This window comes from Chenopodium album, chromosome 15, assembly GCF_948465745.1.
Source record: "Chenopodium album chromosome 15, dcCheAlbu1.1, whole genome shotgun sequence".
In the NCBI taxonomy this organism is placed as follows: domain Eukaryota; kingdom Viridiplantae; phylum Streptophyta; class Magnoliopsida; order Caryophyllales; family Amaranthaceae; genus Chenopodium; species Chenopodium album.
This window is the reverse complement of record NC_137848.1, coordinates 38,506,667-38,526,380: the sequence shown is the minus strand read 5'-3', so window position 1 is coordinate 38,526,380 and position 19,714 is coordinate 38,506,667. Positions and strand designations below refer to the sequence as shown.

The 19,714-nt window shown below is 31.5% G+C and overlaps 1 protein-coding gene and 1 long non-coding RNA gene across 2 annotated transcripts; both read left to right on the top strand.

The window, feature by feature from the left end:
- The first annotated feature begins 6,754 nt into the window (after nt 1-6,754).
- On the top strand, nt 6,755-10,591 carry LOC145582193 (uncharacterized). Its single transcript, XR_014099827.1, has 2 exons — nt 6,755-8,053; nt 10,323-10,591. It is a non-coding gene; the product is annotated as an uncharacterized LOC145582193 (long non-coding RNA).
- Nucleotides 10,592-17,951: 7,360 nt separating this feature from the next.
- On the top strand, nt 17,952-19,533 carry LOC145583406 (protein DETOXIFICATION 55-like). The gene is made up of 2 exons (XM_081640650.1): nt 17,952-17,996; nt 18,088-19,533. Exons 1-2 carry the CDS (start codon nt 17,952-17,954, stop codon nt 19,531-19,533), a joined length of 1,491 nt encoding a protein of 496 aa, XP_081496776.1.
- Nucleotides 19,534-19,714: the final 181 nt, after the last annotated feature.

The following is a 19,714-nucleotide window of genomic DNA, read 5'->3' as shown; positions in this document are numbered from 1 at the left end:
GATTTCATCAATTCATTTTTTCGTGATTTATCAATTTGTCATGCATGAGATTTATGTCAAATTGTTGGTTGATACTAATGATTTAGTGTCAAATACTGATCTTTCATTATAAGTGGTTAATTCCACCCTCATTTACCTATATTTGGATGGTGGCAGGGCTACAATCATAGACGATGAATTTCTTTTGTATATGAGGTTATTGGAGTTTGATAGAGGGAATTATTTGATTTCTCAAATATCTTAGAAAAACAATTTGATAGGAATACTCCATCTGTCTTAAAGTATCTTAGAAATTCTTCTTGTTCTTCTTTGACTTGATGAGGCTCTATTTGCCTTATTATGGTATTGGTGATTTATGACAAGGAGAATGGTAGGTTGTTCTCTTCAACAAGAAAACAATGTCTCTCAAATACTAGTAGATAATTATGAGGTTGTGTGGTGCAACTTGGTTCCTAACATTTTAGAGAAATGTTTACTCATTTGACAAATGAGCAACTAACTATTTGCTCATTTGACAAATGAACATCTAAGTTTTTGCTCATTTGTTAAATTAGCAACTAAGTATTTTCTCATTTGACAAATGAGCAACTAACTATTTGCTCATTTGCTAAATGAGCAAAAAATTGATAGTATTGATTTGATCTTGGTGGTGTTGATTTAGATACTTGGTGGTGTTGATTTGGCTTTCTTGGTTCAGGGAAGTAGAGAAAGAATGATTTTATCAACTTGTAAGTAGTTTAGTAGTGTTGATTTGAATCGAAATTAGATACTTAGTTTGAAACGAAATTAGATCTTTGTTAGTCTTTAAGTGATGTTAAAATGGTGGTTATATTTGAATCGAAATTGGATCTTTTGTAGTGACTTTTGATTATGGTGACTTTTGTGGTGGTTATATTATGGTGACTTTTTTTTATTATGGTGACTTTTATACCTTGCATTTTTTTGAAATATTTGCTCATTTTACAAATGAGCAACGAACTATTTGCTCATTTGACAAACGAGTAAAGAAATATTTGCTCATTTGTCAACTGGACATATAATTGATTGCTCATTTCAAAAATGAGCAAAGAAATATTTAATTATTTGCTCATTTGAAAAAGGAAAAATTGTCAAAAATAATACAAACTTTGAGCAATCCGCCAAAAATAAGTCAAACTTTTAATTATTTTTTAATAATACAAACTTTGAGGGTTATCCGCTTTAAACAAGTTAAAACTGATTAGTTACCTCATGAATAGGTTATGTGGAACACGTAACATTGTACTATTTTTTAAAAACTATTGAACAACTTTATAAGATAAATAAAAAAATTAACCAGCTAAATAAGTTGTAGGTAAAATAACTTGTTTAAAGCATATATCCCTTAAAGTTTATATTATTTAGAAATAATTAAAAGTTTGACTTGTTTTTAGCGGATCGCTCAAAGTTTGTATTATTTTTGACAATTTTTTCTTTGAAAAATGAGAACTATTTGTTGATTTAGTTAATGATTAAAGAAATGTTTTCTCATTTGAAAAATGAGCAACTAAGTATTTGCTTATTTGACAAATGAGCAACTAAGTATTTGCTCATTTGACAAATAATGAGCAATTAATTGTTTGTTCATTTGCTAAATGAGTAAAAAAATTGATTGCTCATTTACCAAATGATCAAAGAAATATTAGCTTATTTTACAAATGAGCAAAGAAATGCTTGTGGATATAATGAATGATTAAAGACATATTTGTTCATTTGACAAATGAGCAACTAACAATTTGCTCATTTGACAAATAAGCAAAAAAAATCAATGCTCCTTTGTCAAATGAGAAAACTATTTAATGCTCATTATTTGTCAAATGAACAAATGATTCTTGCTCATTTTGTCAAAAATTAAATGCTCATTTGTGAGTGTATTTGAATTCTTTAAATACATTAGCCTACTATCTCAAGGGTAGAGCATTGTGCAAATGCACAAAAGATGTAGGTTAGAATTCCACATAGGTTCATTTATGTAATGTGGAGACACAAGTTTGTATGAAAGTTTAATTGTAACAAAGTTTATATAGTTATAAATCATTTCAAACCATTTTTTTGCTCATATAATTTAGTACGAATTTGAATTATTATTTTTTAATTAATTTTGTTTATAGAGATAACCTATGTAGGAATTGAACCTACATTCCTTATGCATTTGCATAGTGCTCTACCAATTGAGCTAATAGGTTTTATCATATGCTTTAAATCATTTTCTATGTTTTAAATTTTTAATCATCTTATTTGATAAATCAACAAAGAATTGTTTGCTCATTTGATAAAATGAACAAAGAATTGTTACTCATTTGATAAATGAGTAAAGAGTTGTTTGCTCGTCTGATAAATGAGCAAAGAGTTGTTTGCTCATTTTGTATATGGACAATTAATTTTTACTCATTTGAAATAATAAACAAAGAATTGTGCTTATTTATCAAATGAGTAAAGAATTATTTGCTCGTTTGATAAATGAACAAAGAATTGTTTGCTCATTTGATAAATGAAAAAAGAATCGTTTGCTCGTTTGATAAATGAACAAAGAATTATTTGCTCATTTTGACAAAATGAACAAAGAATTATTTCTCATTTGATAAATGAACAAAGAATTGTTTGCTCATATGGTAAATGAGCAATGAATTATTTGCTCATTTAATAAATGAGTAAAGAATTGTTTGGCTCATTTGATATATGACCTAGGAATTGGTTCTTGAAGAGCTTACACCTGAAAACTACACTTAATTAGCATGTAAATAACAAAACTACAGCTAATTATTAAGGAAAACCTTAATGTACCCCTGAAAATGGAATATATCCTAGCTATCAATTAGCATGTTAGTGAGGCCAATTTATAGGAAACTCTCATATTTGCAATTGCAGAAATCAAAACCATCTTTCTTTGCTTAAATGCAAATCACACCCCAAATATGTTGAGCAACTGTTAATAAGGCCAGTTTATAAGAAACTCTCATATTCACAATTGCATAAATCAAAACCATCTTCTTAGCTTAATTGCATATCACAACCCAAATATCCTAAATCTCTGCCATTAACTTATAGTCACGACACTAGGATAGTGGTATTGAAGTATTGTATATATGGCTTCAAGAAGTTTAGTGTCATACCAAACAATAAAAAGTGTAAAATATTGAAGGTAAAATTCTTCCTACAAAGGAAGGATAGCTTTGAAGAATACACAACCAACAATTAGAAACAAAGGAAATAAAGCAAAACAGAAGCTTACATGAGCCAATGACAACAGACACAAAGAAACCCAACAAAATAGGCCCAACGAGATAGTCAGAACCCTTCTTGACAGTAGTCTCAGGAACAAAGCCTTTCTTTGTGACATTCTTCTGAAACTTTTCGTTCTTCCTGTCAGCAACACATCTTGAGGTCGTCTACATAAAAGACACACATCACACAATGAGTTAATATGTAACAGTCATACATTGCAAAAGAGTCATTAAGATGCCAAATCCTCTTAGGGTGTTCTACAATCTATACATACATATATTCCACCAACAATTCAATAACCAATATGAAATCCATTATGCTAATCTCAATGAATGCACATTCATTACAAAGCATACGATAAATGTTCAATCATAACTTTACAACTTCACATAAAACTTGATGAATGAATAGAATTGAACCTTATATACACCATAAACTAACTTTGCATAAAATGCACAATCACCAAACACTTATAAACTCATCCTCCCTAGCCATAGATAGCCAACACCATTCACACAACGCCCAAGGCCACAACAAATAAGTCTTGCTGCTTCTACCAAATATAACCCCCCACACAGTAACTCTCCACATAACCAAATAATACTCAACCTCTTCCATCAACTCAAAAGTAAATGACATAAACTCAAAAGTAAATTACATAAGCAAAAAAATATTGACATGGTTCATATTTAGTTATCACATAAGCTTAAATAACCAACATAAACATATGACTGAAGTTGTGAAATTCTTAATTTTATTTTTACTATATTACTTTGCACATTTAGATTTGCTCATTTTAATTTTTTTTTTTTTTTTGCTCATTTACATATCTTCAATTGTAAATATCAAATTTATAACATTAATTTTCGAATGACTTGACAAAAAATTACCAAAACATGAACATTCAATAGGAAATTTAACGAAAATTAACAAAGATTAACATGCAATATGAAAATGTTAACGAAAACCCTAAATCGAGAACACTCAAAGTCAAAAATCAAGGAAAAATTAGAATATTAAACTCGAATAACCAAAATTAAGAGCATTCATATTCGAAATTTCAGAACACTAAAATCGAATGTTAGAACATCAAATTCAAAACTTCACTAAATTAAATTAAGATCACTCTATTTGAAAATTTTAACGAAAATCTAAAAATAAAGAGCATGAAATTTGAAAATTATTAGCCAAAATTAAGAACAAAACTTACTTATTTATTGTTCAATGAAGCTTGTTGATTCTTGTTGTTGCTGAAATCTAACATAAATTGAACGGATTTGTGCTCAAAATCCTTGAATCTCATTAAAATTGTGATTGTAGCTCATTAGTTCTTCCGCCTAAGTTCTTCTGACGAGAAGTAAGTAGTTTTTCAATAAAGGGGGAAAAGTTTGGTTTTATTACTACTTTGCCATTATAAAGGCGCGTTTGATGTGAGTCGTTGATGATTTTTGATCCTAAGGCCTAAATTTGTTCTCATATATTAGTAGTGTTCTCTTATAAGGACCTGTTCTCACATAATTACACCAGTTTACATTGTTAATTAAAAATTCAAATTCTTAATAATCTCATGAGGTTTAATTTGTCCAATTAAATTCGATTAATTTGTCCAATTACATCGATAATCTGACTGGAGGATGTATGTTCAAGATTCTATAACGATAATGAAGCAGCTTCAAAGTTTTTTTCCCATCTTCCATGGTCACCCTTTCGCTATTTCTCTAGAACGTTGTTCATAAAGAAATGAATAATTTTTTAAAAAAATAAAAATAAAAATATATTATTTTAGTAGCTTTGGAAAGGACAAAATATATGAATTTTAAACATTAGGTTAAATCCGAAATTTCAATTCAAATTTGAATGAAAATTCATAATTAGTGGAGTTTGGGGTCCATATTAACTACCAATAAAATGCTGCCATGCAATAATGTATGTGGCTCCCACATACATTGGTTGTATGTGTAGTTTTTTCTCTTGTTGTAAAGATGTTGTTAGGGTATATTTGTTGAAGTAACTCTACTCTCTAGGCCTTGTTGTTTTTGAGGATTGTGTTGTACTGCTATAGCCCTTTTGGGTTTTCCTTTTGGTTTTTAATAAAATTTAAGCTATCAACTATTTACCAAACACTTTTATACAATCAGCTAATAAAATAAGTTAGTCAAATCAGCTAATATAATTAGCTAGTCAAAATCAGCTAACATATCAGTTTCAGTTTTCAGCTTTAAGCTATTCACCAAACACGACTATAGTAAAAAAAAAAGGTCTTATAAATTTTTTTAAATATTAGATATATTACAAAACAAAGTCCACTAAAAAAATGAGAATAGGCAACACCTAAAATTGCAACACTAAAAAAACTATTACCTTTGATAACCAAAGACAACAATTTTAAAATGTTACTTTGAACTAAAATAATAATACTAGATATGTGTGCAACATTTTAAAAAGTGTTGCTATAGACCATTAAAGACAACAATTACCTAAAGTGTTGTCTTTTTCTTGCTTAAGACAACAATTTTAGGAAATGTTGATGTAAAAGATAACAATACAATTGTTGGCAAACAATGTAACACTTATGTTATATATTGATCATCTATGCTATTATATAATTTATATGTTGCCAACTATACAATGTTTGAAACCTTTAGTTTAAAGTAAAAAAAAAAGATATTTTATTTAATTATGTATCATATACGAGTAATATTTGTAGTTATTTTTAAATTTTCCAACTATTAAGGTTGGGTTGGATAAGGGTAGCTCATCAGGGAATTGTTGATCACCTCTTGAATATTAAAAAAGAAATTATATTCTCCCGTGTGCAGGGTGCACCCAAGGTTATTTTTTGATTATTTGATTAATATCCTTAGGTGTACCGTGTATCTGGATTTATGAACAATATAACAATCTAAGTTAGAATTAGACTAGGCAAACTTGACCCATACCCAATTATTCGGCCTGAGACTCAAAGTGAATCCAAACACAACAACCTAAAGCTCAAAATGGACTTGACTCGTACTCGTCCGACATTTGATTCGATAATCAAAATGATGTGCCGATTGGGTTAGCCCGCCTTGGACCTAATATCTTAAATGACCCGTCTCGACTTGGATTTTAATCCACTTTTAACTCGATACTCTAAGTTACTCGACTCGAATTGAAGTTGGCCTGACTTTGATTTGATAATTGAAGTGACTTAAAGTCGACTTGATACCTGAAGGCTAAAGTTACCTAATATCCGAAATAACCCAACTCGAAGTTACTCAATACCCAAAGTGACTCAATCCAAGTTAATCCCAAATTAATTGACCCAGTACCCAAACAACAATTATATTTATAACTTATTGTAATAGATTATACTATGAACAACAATTATAGCTATAAATCAATAATAATATTATTGTAATAATGATGACATCTTACAATAATATTAACAATAACAAAAGGTAACAATTATAAAATTATAAAAATAAATCTCAGTTGTAAAAGAAAAATAAAAAATAAATCTCTTGATTCGAGCTTGATCGAATGTCCCAACCGAAATGACCTGAGAGCTTGACCCAATGCACGTAAAGTGACTAACCCGAACTTGACCTAAAGTATTAAACTATTAACCTACTAACACCTAAAACGACCCAATTATCTATTGACCGAATAACCGGAAAAAGGACTGAAAGATTAAAAAGTTGGAGGAAGAATAAAAAGGAAAAAGAAAAAAAGGGCGGAAGCTCTTACCATTTTCGCATTAACTAATCATCACTTACCCAATTTACTTAAGTACCCCATAGCTATGTCACGACTCACGAGTTCTCTCAAATCAAGTCATTGAGAATTGGCGAAACAGACATGGGCGGTTGAACGAACATTTCATTTCTCCATCAAGCTTCTAGAACAAGGTGCTCCCTCCACACAATTACCTCATTTCTATATTTCTATGTCAGGGTTGGTGAGTGCACAACGTAAGCAAATTAAAGATGTAGAAATTGATAAGATAATTAGAAGAAGGATAAAGGCAAGATAAGTAGTGAAAATTGGACACACAATATTTAACGTAGGAAAAATTATCAAAAACCCACGAACGACGAGCGTCGAAAAATAATCCACTTTATGAAAAATAGGAGAGTACAAGAACCCTTGAAAGGGTGGGTATTACAAGAGAACTCTCAGTATAGGAACTCTCAATGGAGTAGTATAAAATAAGGATAGTGGATTAGGTAGATTGTGTGTATATAGAAACTCCGATCTTGATAGATATCTTAGAGAGCGGTATTTGTAGGTAAATTCTCTCTAAACATAGAGGGATACTCATAGAGTGTATAAAGGTATCGGAGTATTGGAGAATGATGTAAGTGGATACATACTCCAAATGATACCCAACACCTTATGTTTATAGGTGATATAAGGAGGTGGAGGAAGTGTGTGGAACTTTCTACACGCAATCTCTTCGAATTGTCCACATAAATCTAGAACTTTCTTGATCATTCATTGCTTCTAAATTCTTCCACCATTCTCTATCAATTTCTCAATTATTTTAGAATTTTCTAGAAACCTTGACATATAATGAGTTGGGCTATGGAATTTGGACACGCTTACCCAACATTCTATTTCTCTTCAATTTTTATTCCTGATTTATTTTTTTTTTTTTAGTTTTTTATTTTTTTTGACATTTCTACATTAGGCTAAGATTGAGATTAAATTTGAAACTCTAATTTATTTTATTTTCAGAATTGATTTACAGAAAGGAATCCTTATCGAAGAAGCCTACGGTTAAAACCCTTAGAGAAGAAGCTCCTTCGCTGCCGACTGCTGCTACCAGGTTCCCCTTTACCATTCTTTTTTTTTCGTCATAACATTGTGGATTTATGATTTTTGACAGTTTAAACTTTCTTTTTGTTCTTATTTCCCTAATTCTATTTGTGAAATATTGTAATTAAGAAGGCTTTGAATTGGAAATTATTGATCTTTGTCGACAAATCTGATTAATTTTGATGTTTCAGCATAGATGTAAAATTTTGGTTTAGGACAGGTGCTTGTTTGATTGGGTAAAATTGATAATCATGGGAATTTGCAAATAAGTCATCGTTTCATTGACAATAAAAGCATAAAATGGGATAATATAAATTTCTTTTGGAAATTAAAGAATTGAAACTTGTCAATCAAAAATTAGAGAAAAAAGGGTTACAAGCTCAGCCAACCTTCTTTAATTTCTGTCATTATTTACCTTGCGTAGCTTGAATTTGCTTGTATGATACTGTAAAAATGTTAGACTTCAGAATTGCATTTACTTCATTAATATATGACATATTGACATGTTGTACATTAGATTGTCACTTTAGATTTGTAGCTAACTTATTGCCATCTCCACTTGATTACATGTGTTTATTGATGGAAATAATTCACTATAAAACATTTTGTTGGATGGAATTTTGGTACAGTAATGTTTAATTGGAATAATTTGCATGTGTTTGACTATTTTCTTTGATCAAGTCTTTAATTATGTACCAATGTTCAAGAATGTATACTTTATGTGAAAGTTTTGTGTTAGCATTACTTAATGTGGAAAAGGCTGAATTAATGTTATTGTTGACTATGCAATATTGTTGCTTGAATGTTAACACTGCTGCTATAATTTTGTTGTCCGGTTGCTATGTTATTATTTCTGCCTGCTGTTGAAATTATTGATTCCTGTAATAATGTTGCTGCTGCCGTGTTTTATTTTTGTTGCTGTAGTGTTATATTGCTGCTGCTGTTATTTTCCAGTTTCCTCGTGATTGCAGTTTCTGTTCGTCCTAAAAATTTTGGACCTGCACTCATTTTTAGCCACTAATCCCTTCATAAAAGTTACAGATCTCGAAAAGTTATCCAATCTAGGCTCATAAATTTCTCAATTTGGGATTGTGTGCTAGGAGTTATGCCTTCAGGAAATGTCTGTGGTCTGCTGCCTTGGTTCTATCACAGCGTGGTTATTACTGTTCACTTGATGCCTATGTGATTGTTGCATTGAGTTGGGTGGGTTTGCTAAAATGAATGCTCTACATTTTCTTATTTATCTTTATTTCTATTTTTCTTCTAATTTTATACAAATTATTTCTTAAATTAATATGTGGCTAGCTAGTGTTACATTTGTAATACTGTGAGAAATATGGAAGCATCTTCAAGCATTCTCAGGGTCTATACATTAGTTATAAGGAAAAATATGGTTGTTTTTTTGCATTGTAAACAATTGCTTGATTTTGGTGCTTTGCTAGACTTAAAGTGATTGGCTTTGATTGAGAAGAATTCTTGAAGTTTTAAGAAATTGGTTTGAGAGAACCATACAAGTTATAGTTTAACATAAATTGATTCATTTAACTTATCAAAAAATCACTTTGGTGTGTATTACTGTGATGCCACTAATTAACTCTAACAAAGTCCATTCCAACTATTTCATTTAAGATATTAGCAGGGTATCATGCAAAAATATATCTAAAAATCAACATTACGTTTTCATTAGAAGTACTTCCAGTTGACGTCACTTCTTGATATTAGTAAAAATGTAATCCTATTAGGGATTTGATAGGCATTTGAGAAGAATTATAGTAAGTGGTTAGGTGTAAAAATTATCAATTTCATGACTTAGCTTGCAAGTATTCAACCAATATGCCTATTAACTCTTAAATCTCTAATACTGTTCTTTTTTTTTTTTTTTTATTAGAATCTTTTTCTGATGTTGTATACTTGATCTGGTTCAAGGTTCTATCATGTTTAACAGGATTGATCAAACTATTTTTTAATGTCATCTTTTCATTCTCTTTATATCGTATCCTAGCCCTACTAGTCAACCATAGTTTTGTAGTTGTCTAATGCTTACACTTATACGATTGATTAGCATGATATTAATAAAATATTTTTTTTGCCTTATTTGCTCCATTTTTGAAACGGGGTATTACTCCTGTTATTGGCTACCTCCACCAGTGTTGTGGTTGGTTCAAAATTGGTGCAAATACCCCCATTTTAACCGCAAAACTTGGGCTTTTTTTGAATAATGTTAGTTTTTGAAAAAAAAAAAGTATTATTCTAACTTTGTTAATTGATTGGTATTACAGGGCATACAAGTACATGGAAGAAGAGATATATTGAAGACAAAGGCGAAGAGTTGATCTACTAGCACTTTAGTTACATTTCTTCCCTGTCTACTGAATTAGAAGTAAACAAATAAACAATTAGTGGTATTAGGAATGTACTAGAATGTGAATCACAAGTTATTTAGGATTTTTAAGAGTAGATACATTGTGTAATGAAATATTATTTGATATTGTTTTTCGGATTTCGATGAGTTCAGAGGAATTTTGTTATAAAATCAAATTTTCTTCTATGTTATTGTTTTGTTTCCCATCCATTGTTGACTTCACATGTTCATTCATCTTTGGTCATTCAATTTATAATTTCATATATATACTTACTTTTGCGGGGTTGTTTTAAGATATTTGGCAACACTTTTGTACTATTACTAGCAAATACAACAAGAGAAAAGGTTGTTGCATATAACGACATAAGGTTACAATTTTAAATTGTCTCCTAAGGTGGCAGCAATTTTCATTTGTTGCCTTTATACAAGTGTTGCCTTAAGTATTATTATATCTTGGCTTTAAATATTGTTGCCTTTAAACTAAAATGTGTTGCCTTATAAATAGATAATGGGGCATAAACTACGCCTCATATGTGTTGCCTTAGCTACAAGGCAACACTTTTTAAATATTAGGCAATGGTTTTTCATTGTTACCTTTGTTTTATTTTGTTGCATATAAGACTAGTAATAATTATGGAAACACATTGAAATCATAAAAAGTCATGTATGGTGAAGATAAAGATTATCAAACAAGTGCAGAAGGACAATCATGTTAGTTATGACAATAAGATGGAACGAGCAAATTAAATAATGTATTTTATTAATATTATGTGCAATATTTGTTAAAAAAAGGGCTATATATTATGTACAACAAATATAACATATTCTTTTTCAGTTGTCATTGCATTTCTCTCTATATCTCTTCTCATTACATACATCTCTTTTTTTTTTCCTCTCTTCATTTTACTCACAAAGAAATTATTTGGGTTTTTCTAAGCTATGCCCCCCAAGTTCTTCATTTTCTAAGCTGTACCCATGCTTTTTCAAAGTTATAAAGCTGTGCCCTCCAACTCACATATTTTATCAACAATACCCTTTGACAGCCATATCAGTTAACGAAAGTTAAGTTATTTTATCAACAATGGTGTCGTGGCGTTATTAATTTGACACGTGTTCCGTTCTAATTGGTTTAACACTTTAAAAAAATTTAAAAATCAGAAAATAAAATAATAATAAAAAATTGTTGTTAACGTCAAAGGTTATTGTCAATAAAAATTAGTGAGGTTGAGGGCACAATTTAGACATTTGAAAAAACATGGGCACAGCTTAGAAACTGAAGAAGTTTGGGGGCATAACTTAAAAAAACCCAAATTATTTTATATAGGAGTTCATATCATAACCTTTGCTGCACATGTATAATTATGAAATGAAGGTAGTAGATATAACAATATACCTAACAATAACACAAAACCGTGTATCCCACAGAATTGAAACTAGTACTCCTAAATTAAATGACTTTAGTGATCGAGCTGTTCTAAACCCTATTCGACTAAACATCGAAGAGAATTTATGGACGTGTAGTTTTTTTAGTCCGACCACCATGTGAGGATCAACTATTTTTGTATTCTGTATAAAGCATAATAATAGTACTACAAGTAGCATGTGACCATTATATTGACATCAACCTAACCGTGCTTGAAATCTCTTTAATTAATTAGGTCATGAAATAAAAAATACGTACTACTATGAAAATAAAAAAGCCATTGCAATTGCAACATATTTTTCACGAGAATGAAGCTCAAGGACCAATGTAACACATGCTATTATATTGCCTTCAACTTAGTAGCATCCATGAAGGATAGATCAAAACTTTATATAAACTCGAATGCATAATGCAATGCACATATAAATTTAAAATGGGCAATAAAAATATATAAAATGAACAAAAAATCCACAATTAAAAGGTTCTGATTGCTTAGGGCTCAAGCTAGTTATACCAAAATCTATGGATTTAGTCAAGATTTAAAGTTTTCTATACTACAAGTCTACAACAAATATTTTGAATTCTTGTAAAGGGACTTCTCCATATATAATAAATCATTTTCTAGAATCATTTATTGCATAGATCAAAACATTTTCTAAGGGTTAAAATTACATTTATCTTTCATGATTGAATGGGTTTTGAATGATCCAAAATAAATAAAATTTTGTTAAAAAAATGAGTCATATATGAATAAATTTTACTCCACCGTCCTAGAATAATTAACACGTTTGACTTTTTTTCACTATTTATATATACTCCCTCCGTCTCCTATTGATAGTCTCTTATGTGCATTTTTTACGGGAATTAATAAACACAAATAAGAATAGTAAAAGTACATTGAAAAAGTAAATTGACATTGGGTATGCAAAAAAGTAGAGAGAGAAAATAATAAAAGTATATGGGAAAATAAAATTTACATGGAAAATTTTAAGTTGCACAAATATTGTTGCAAATTGGAGGGAATTTTGGTAAAAAAAATTAATATTAATGGTTGTTGAAAAAAGCAAATGGGATGAACATTTTGGGACTAAAATTTGTCCATAAGGGACTATCATTTGGGGACGAAGGGAGTACTAAATTTGACCATATATTTTTGGTAACTTATTAAAAACAAAATTTATCAGGAAATGTGTTTGTAGATGATATTAATATAAAGTTAAATGATATTAATTTTATTTTTATAAGTTTTTTAGAAATGTGAAACTATATACAAGTATAATTAAGGTCAAACTAGTACATCGACATGTGTAGAGTGTCAAATATCTGTGACAGAGGGTGTATCCTTATTTAGCACCCATTTAATGATCAGTCACAGTTCATTCTATATTTTATAAGTATATATACCCATTTAATATTTTGATTTTTTGTTTTGAATAAATATGATTTGAAAGTAATTAGTAATATATATCAGTTTGATGAACGCTTTTTTTTTTTTCTCATAAAAATGAACACATTCTTCTGTTATTTATGAATGAACGTTTTTTTTTTCCATAAAAATGAATACATTCTTCTGTTATTTATGAAAATTTAGTGGTAAAAATAAGATGTCATTTTATTTACTTTCATATTAGTAAATGTAATGCGGGCCAAGCATTGGAAGTAAAAGGGAGGGTAAGGGAATCTCTATTCTAAAACTGTTAAGCACCCTCACTTGGTAGGATTCGAGGAAACTCCAAATCTCTAGAATTTGGGATAATAACCTTACAAAGTAAGCCGACTTTTGTTGGTAACACAATTTTGTAATCTATTAAGTACTACTAAATCAAACATGCTAATATTATTGATGGACACATGTCAACTTCTTAATATAAAATTTCCGCATAAACTATTTTAAACTATTTTTGACATCATCCCTCTTTTTCCCCATTTTTTTCTTCCAAAACATCAAGACTAAATAAATACTTCTTTCCCAAAAAAAAAAGAGATTATGACTACAAATTTTTTGAATAATGACTACTATTTTAAACAAATACTACTTCCGTTTCATTTGCAACTTTAGAATTATTTATATCTCACAAATTTCAAATAATACACCAAAATTGGAGATAATTTTAAACAGAGGTAGTAATAGCTATTCAAATTGTGTAACGCACGGGACTAAGGCTTGTTTACTTCAGCTTAATTTCAGTTCAGTTCAGCTCCAATCAGTTCATTTTAGCTCCTAATTTCTTTCTCTCATAAAATATTCATTTCAGTTTAGTTCAGTTCAGCTCCAATCAATTCAATTCAGTTCAGTTCAGCTAAGTTAAGTTCACTCAATTCAGTAAATATGAACAGATCCTAATTTAATTAATCAATTATTTTAGGAGGTTATAAAGGAGAGAAAAGTGGGGGAAAAAAAAAAATTCAAACTTCGTCTCACCTCAACATATATTTTGCGAATGAAGCAAAAACAAATGACAGGGGACAAAAAGTGTTTATCTCTAGGAGTCTCTGTTTTATTTTTCTTTTTCTAAATGTAAGTAAAAATATCTTATTGGCTAAATTACGGCGTGTTAACGAGTCAAACATGCTCATGAACAATTTGATATTTGCCTTGGTCAAAGCTCGGTTCAAGGCTTCAAGTAGGCTCGGCTCGAGATTGTACAAGCCAAGCCTGAGCTATCCTTGGCTTGGCTAGGCTCGAAAATTTTTTACACGCTTGAAATTTTCACATTGATTTGCTTTGATAAAATACATTGTAATTTAAACTTATCTATTAACATCAAGGCCTTGGGGGTTAATATCATTATTAGACTGAATTTTCAATTAAAATAATTTTATAAAAACAAGTAACTCTGAAGCTAGATCAACATTTGATAATCGAGCCCCGAGCCAAGCTCAAGTCGAACTAGCTCATGTCTAGGGATTTCAAGCTCAATCCGAGCTCAATTTCTCCGACCCATCGAGCTTCAAGCTCGAGAAGCTCGGCTTGTCAACACCCCCATAACCCGAATCAGTTAACCTACATGGACAATAAATAGTACCTTCATTTCATATTTGTTGCAATTTCGGGATATTACTTGTGAGATATATTATATTCTAAAATTGCAACTAATATGAAGCAGTGGTAGTAATTATTTTTTTAAGTAAAGCATAGTAGTAAATAAATTTTTAACGAAGAATGCTTGTGTCTCAAAATCAAAATTGTAGATCAAGTGGGTTGTACATGACTTTAGTTATCTTATTTCACACATAAGGCCAATGTATTAAAGTATTATACCCATCTATACTTAGTATTTAAAAACTATAACCAAAAAACTAAGAAAGACACATGTCCTCATCCATTCTATTACACTTTTCTAACCATAGTGCCACATGTCAACTTACACTATTAATTTTTTATTATAACCATTTTTTTTAATTCTTTCATTAAACTTATACTGCATCTTTCATACACACTTCATCTCTTCATCTTCATTTCTCCACTTTAATTCAACCTTTTTCTATTTTCTCTTTAATTTTAGCCCTTCCACCTTCTATTTAAGCCTCTTTTTCGATTAAAGTTCCAAAATTTTAATTTCTTTAATCATGTTTCCGATTACATGTTATACCGTATAATGACTTACTGATATTTCCTCACTTATCTCTCAATACAATTTTATATGAATAACCCGTGCATTGTACGGGCCAAAAGACTAGTTGAAGATAAAATGGGTTACATATAAAGACTTGATCAAAGAAAGAAAAACTTCAATTAGATATGCTCAAATTGTAATTAGATGATATGCAACCACAAGCGAACAAACTGGAAGCTATATACTGTACTTATTTTCATCAGTATATATGTTGCGATTTCGCCTGCAATAACGTTCTCGTCTATAATGCTTTGATTAAGAATGGAACTAATACAAGTGCAGGGCATGACAAGAGAAGAAACCAACCATTGTCAGCTCTGTCGGATGTTGGGGCTTAATACTTAAACCAGCTTTGAGATCAAGACTATTTAGATAGATATGAACTTTATTGGTGGTTAGATCCATCTTTTCTTCATAAACCAAGCCAAGAAATCTGCAAATTGAATCAATCTGCAGTACTTTGTGCTATAGAAACAATTGCCAGCTGTTCGTCCGACCCCCTGTTATAGGCAGCTTAACTTTTAATCAACCTATTTATAGGAAGAATAGCTAACACAAAGATCTTATCAACGACGTCAGACGAGAATCTACATCATTAGAATGATCAAATAGCAAATGAGAATTATAATTTTTGAGCTGAGTTAACAAAGAACTAGAAAAAGGATTCAACCAACTAAGCAATGATAATTACATGATGCACAATTGCACATGCGTTGTTATAAGCAGATGTGACAGGCATGGGTCTCTAAGTCACCCGAAATTGTTGCTTAAAAATCCCTTTTGAAGAACCATGTATTTCATATTTGTCACAAACAACTATCCTAAAAAATGTACATAGATGCTCAAGAGTAACTTCTGCAAGCAGAGGCTATACCATGAACCAGGCAGATCTGCCAGACCGGAAACTGTAGTGTACAACTCCCGTGTATAGAGCTGTGTATTTGTCACAAATAATCGTATAAAATGTAACTCCCACCACCCCCCCCCCCCCCCCCCCCCACACACACACACACACACAACAAAAGAAAAGTAAAGAAAGATAAAAACAAAATTACTAGATAATGGAAAGCCTGTAACTCCTTACTTAAAGTAGTAAAGATAAAGCAAAAGTGAAATAAACCTTAAAAGACTTGCAATGGCAAAGTTGTAGTAAATACACTTTTCAGTGAAAGAAGAGGCCTCTATTGCATCTGCAGGAGTCCAAATACAGTAGACATAGGATTGCTTGCCTGAATTTAGCAGACAAGTCATCAAAGCACAAAACATTTGCCAGTAATTACATATATCAAAGTTTTAGTCAACATTCTTCAAGATAAACTCTCCAAATTCACTCATTTATAGTCACATGTGTATTTCAAGGAACTTTTCTGATACACCACCAAAGAGTACCTTCCCATGAACATTGATCAGAAATACAAAATTCGCCTATTGTTTTTTCGTGGTCGACAAAGTATTAAGTTGCAGAGATAAGTTAAATTTTAGAAAGTTTTGTTAATCTGATATTAATCATGTTAATTAGCTTTTCCTGGGCAATAAGAATTAGAAATATCTATTACAAATATCATAAAATGATACGTGCAATTTACATATGTTCTAGAGTGTACTTGTGACGCAGACAATAGGTACCATTTTTTGCCAACTTCCCATTTGTAGTCCTTTGGTGGTACAACCACAGATTGTAAACCACCATTTTCGGCAATCGAAACGATCAGCAAGATGCTACCCCTTCCAATTTGTTTTGAAAATGAGTGCACATGGTATAGTAATAGGCTGCACATGGCATATTAACCAATTAGAAAACGTGGATAACCCAGTCAGTATGATATAACACTTCAGACCCTGCAGTACATTTTAAGGAGAAACCAACACAAATACCTTGTCAAATTGCAATATTTTTTTTTTTTTTTTTTTTTTTTTTGGAACTTTTGAAAGTAAATAAAATCAGGTTGAAGATCCTAGATTCAAAGACACTGAACTTTTCTAAAAATTATGTGCAACACAGTACAGGAATGTAGTACAATTTTAAACAAGTTCAACTAAAATAAGGTTTTATGCACATGATTCGCACTTTTCGCAGTACCCATGAGCAAGATTAGGCAATGAGGGTCCTAAATACTAGTTATATATTGCAAAATCTATGTCTTGTTAACAGTCAGTTAGCAACCATAATAGCAAATTTTGCCGTAAATAGAAGCTGAAAACTAAGGACCACCTATACAATATGACTTCAAATAGAACACCTATAGGATTGTTCAATGCATGTCTATCACAATGTTACTCCGTATTATCTAAATTAAAGTTTAATAAAAGAAAATATCTTTATTTTGTTGGAAAAAAAAAAGACAGAAAAGTAACAGTACTGACTGTGGCTTCAAGCCTTATAAATTGCTGCACATTGTTCTGAAACACAAAACGCACACACTACTTCAAACCTATCATAGAAGAAAACATTCTGATTCTCATTACTTTGCTCATCCTATTTTCAAAAGTTATAAGAGATTAGAATATGGTTGAGTCATGTATATCTACAAATCAATCAGAAACTACAGAGGTATGAGATTTAAGTCTTTTTTAATGCTGTCGAACATATTTTTTTTTATATAGCAAGTTCTTATAAAGTTTGCACTGAATTGTTTTTCTAGGTGGTAGAAGAGTTGAAGAAAATGTCAGATATAGGATTCCCAATAGCGGCCATGAGTTTGGTGGGCTACCTCAGAAATATGATTTTAGTCGTATGTATGGGGAGGCTTGGAAGTCTTGAACTTGCAGGTGGAGCACTAGCTATTGGCATCATTAATATCAGCGGCTACTCAGTGCTGTCGGGCCTAGCCATGGGAATGGAGCCTATTTGCAGCCATGCTTTTGGTTCTCGTAATATATCAGTCTTAAACATTACGTTAAGTAGAACAATAATATTGTTGTTGACTGCCTCGCTACCCATTGGGATTTTATGGTACAACCTTGAGTCCCTCATGATTATGCTTCACCAAGACATAGACATAACTCGAGTCGCAAGCTTATACTGCCGGTTTGCAATCCCTGATCTTATTTCCATTAGCTTTCTTCACCCTCTTCGTATCTATCTACGTAGTAAAGGGACAACCTGGCCATTACTATGGTGCACTCTGCTCCCTGTTATGCTAAATATCCCCATAGCCATTCTGTTATCTTTCAAACTTCATCTAGGTGTTCAGGGTTTAGCTGTTGCTACCTTCATCACCGACTTTAATGTTGTATTCCTCCTCCTAGGATACATTTCCTACACCAATAAAAACAAAGAGCCAATGCGTGTGCCGTTGCTATCACAATATTTAACAGACTTAAAACCTTCATTAGGAAAGGAATGGGGAACTCTCCTTAAACTTTCCATCCCAAGTTATCTAGGTGTCTGCCTAGAATGGTGGTGGTACGAGCTAATGACCCTTCTTGCCGGTTACCTTGAGAAACCACAAGTCACACTGGCAACCTCAGCTATAGTGATACAAACAACTTCACTCATGTACACCTTACCTGCCGCACTTAGTGCATCAGTATCAACTCGAGTTGGGCATGAGCTTGGAGCTGGTCATCCTAAAAAGGCCTGTTTAACATCAAAGTTAGCAGTAGGTTTGGCTCTATTCACCTCATTGTTCGGTCTCTTATGGACAACCCTTGGCAGAAGAGTATGGGGAAGTGTTTTTACACAAGATAACGAGGTTTTAGAACTTACAGCAGCTGTACTCCCTATAATAGGACTCTGTGAGCTGGCTAATTGCCCACAAACTACAGCATGTGGCATTCTTCGTGGGAGTGCAAGACCTAGTATTGGAGCAGGAATCAACTTCTATGCATTTTACATGGTCGGTACACCAGTCGCCATAGTTTTAGGCTTTGTTCTAAAACTTGGATTCGTCGGCCTTTGTTACGGACTCTTAGCAGCTCAAGTAGCATGTGCAGTCTCTATATTAACAGTGATATACAGGACAAACTGGGAAACAGAGTCCTTGAAGGCAATGGATCTAGTGGGGTGTACACAAGCTAGCAACATTGAAGCATACAATCCTAATGAAGAAGCTGGATATTTATGGGAGGTGGCTTGCCTCAAATAAGAAAATGTGATAGACATACAAATATCAAATTCATTATAAACAAATTAATTTGTCCTATTATGTTCCATCACAAGTGTATTAGTCAATTTTTTTTTAGGTAGGTAAGATGAATAGCTTTACAAAAGCTCTCACAAGTCAACTTGACCGATTTTGCGGACTAGACACTTTGAGAGTAAGGGGG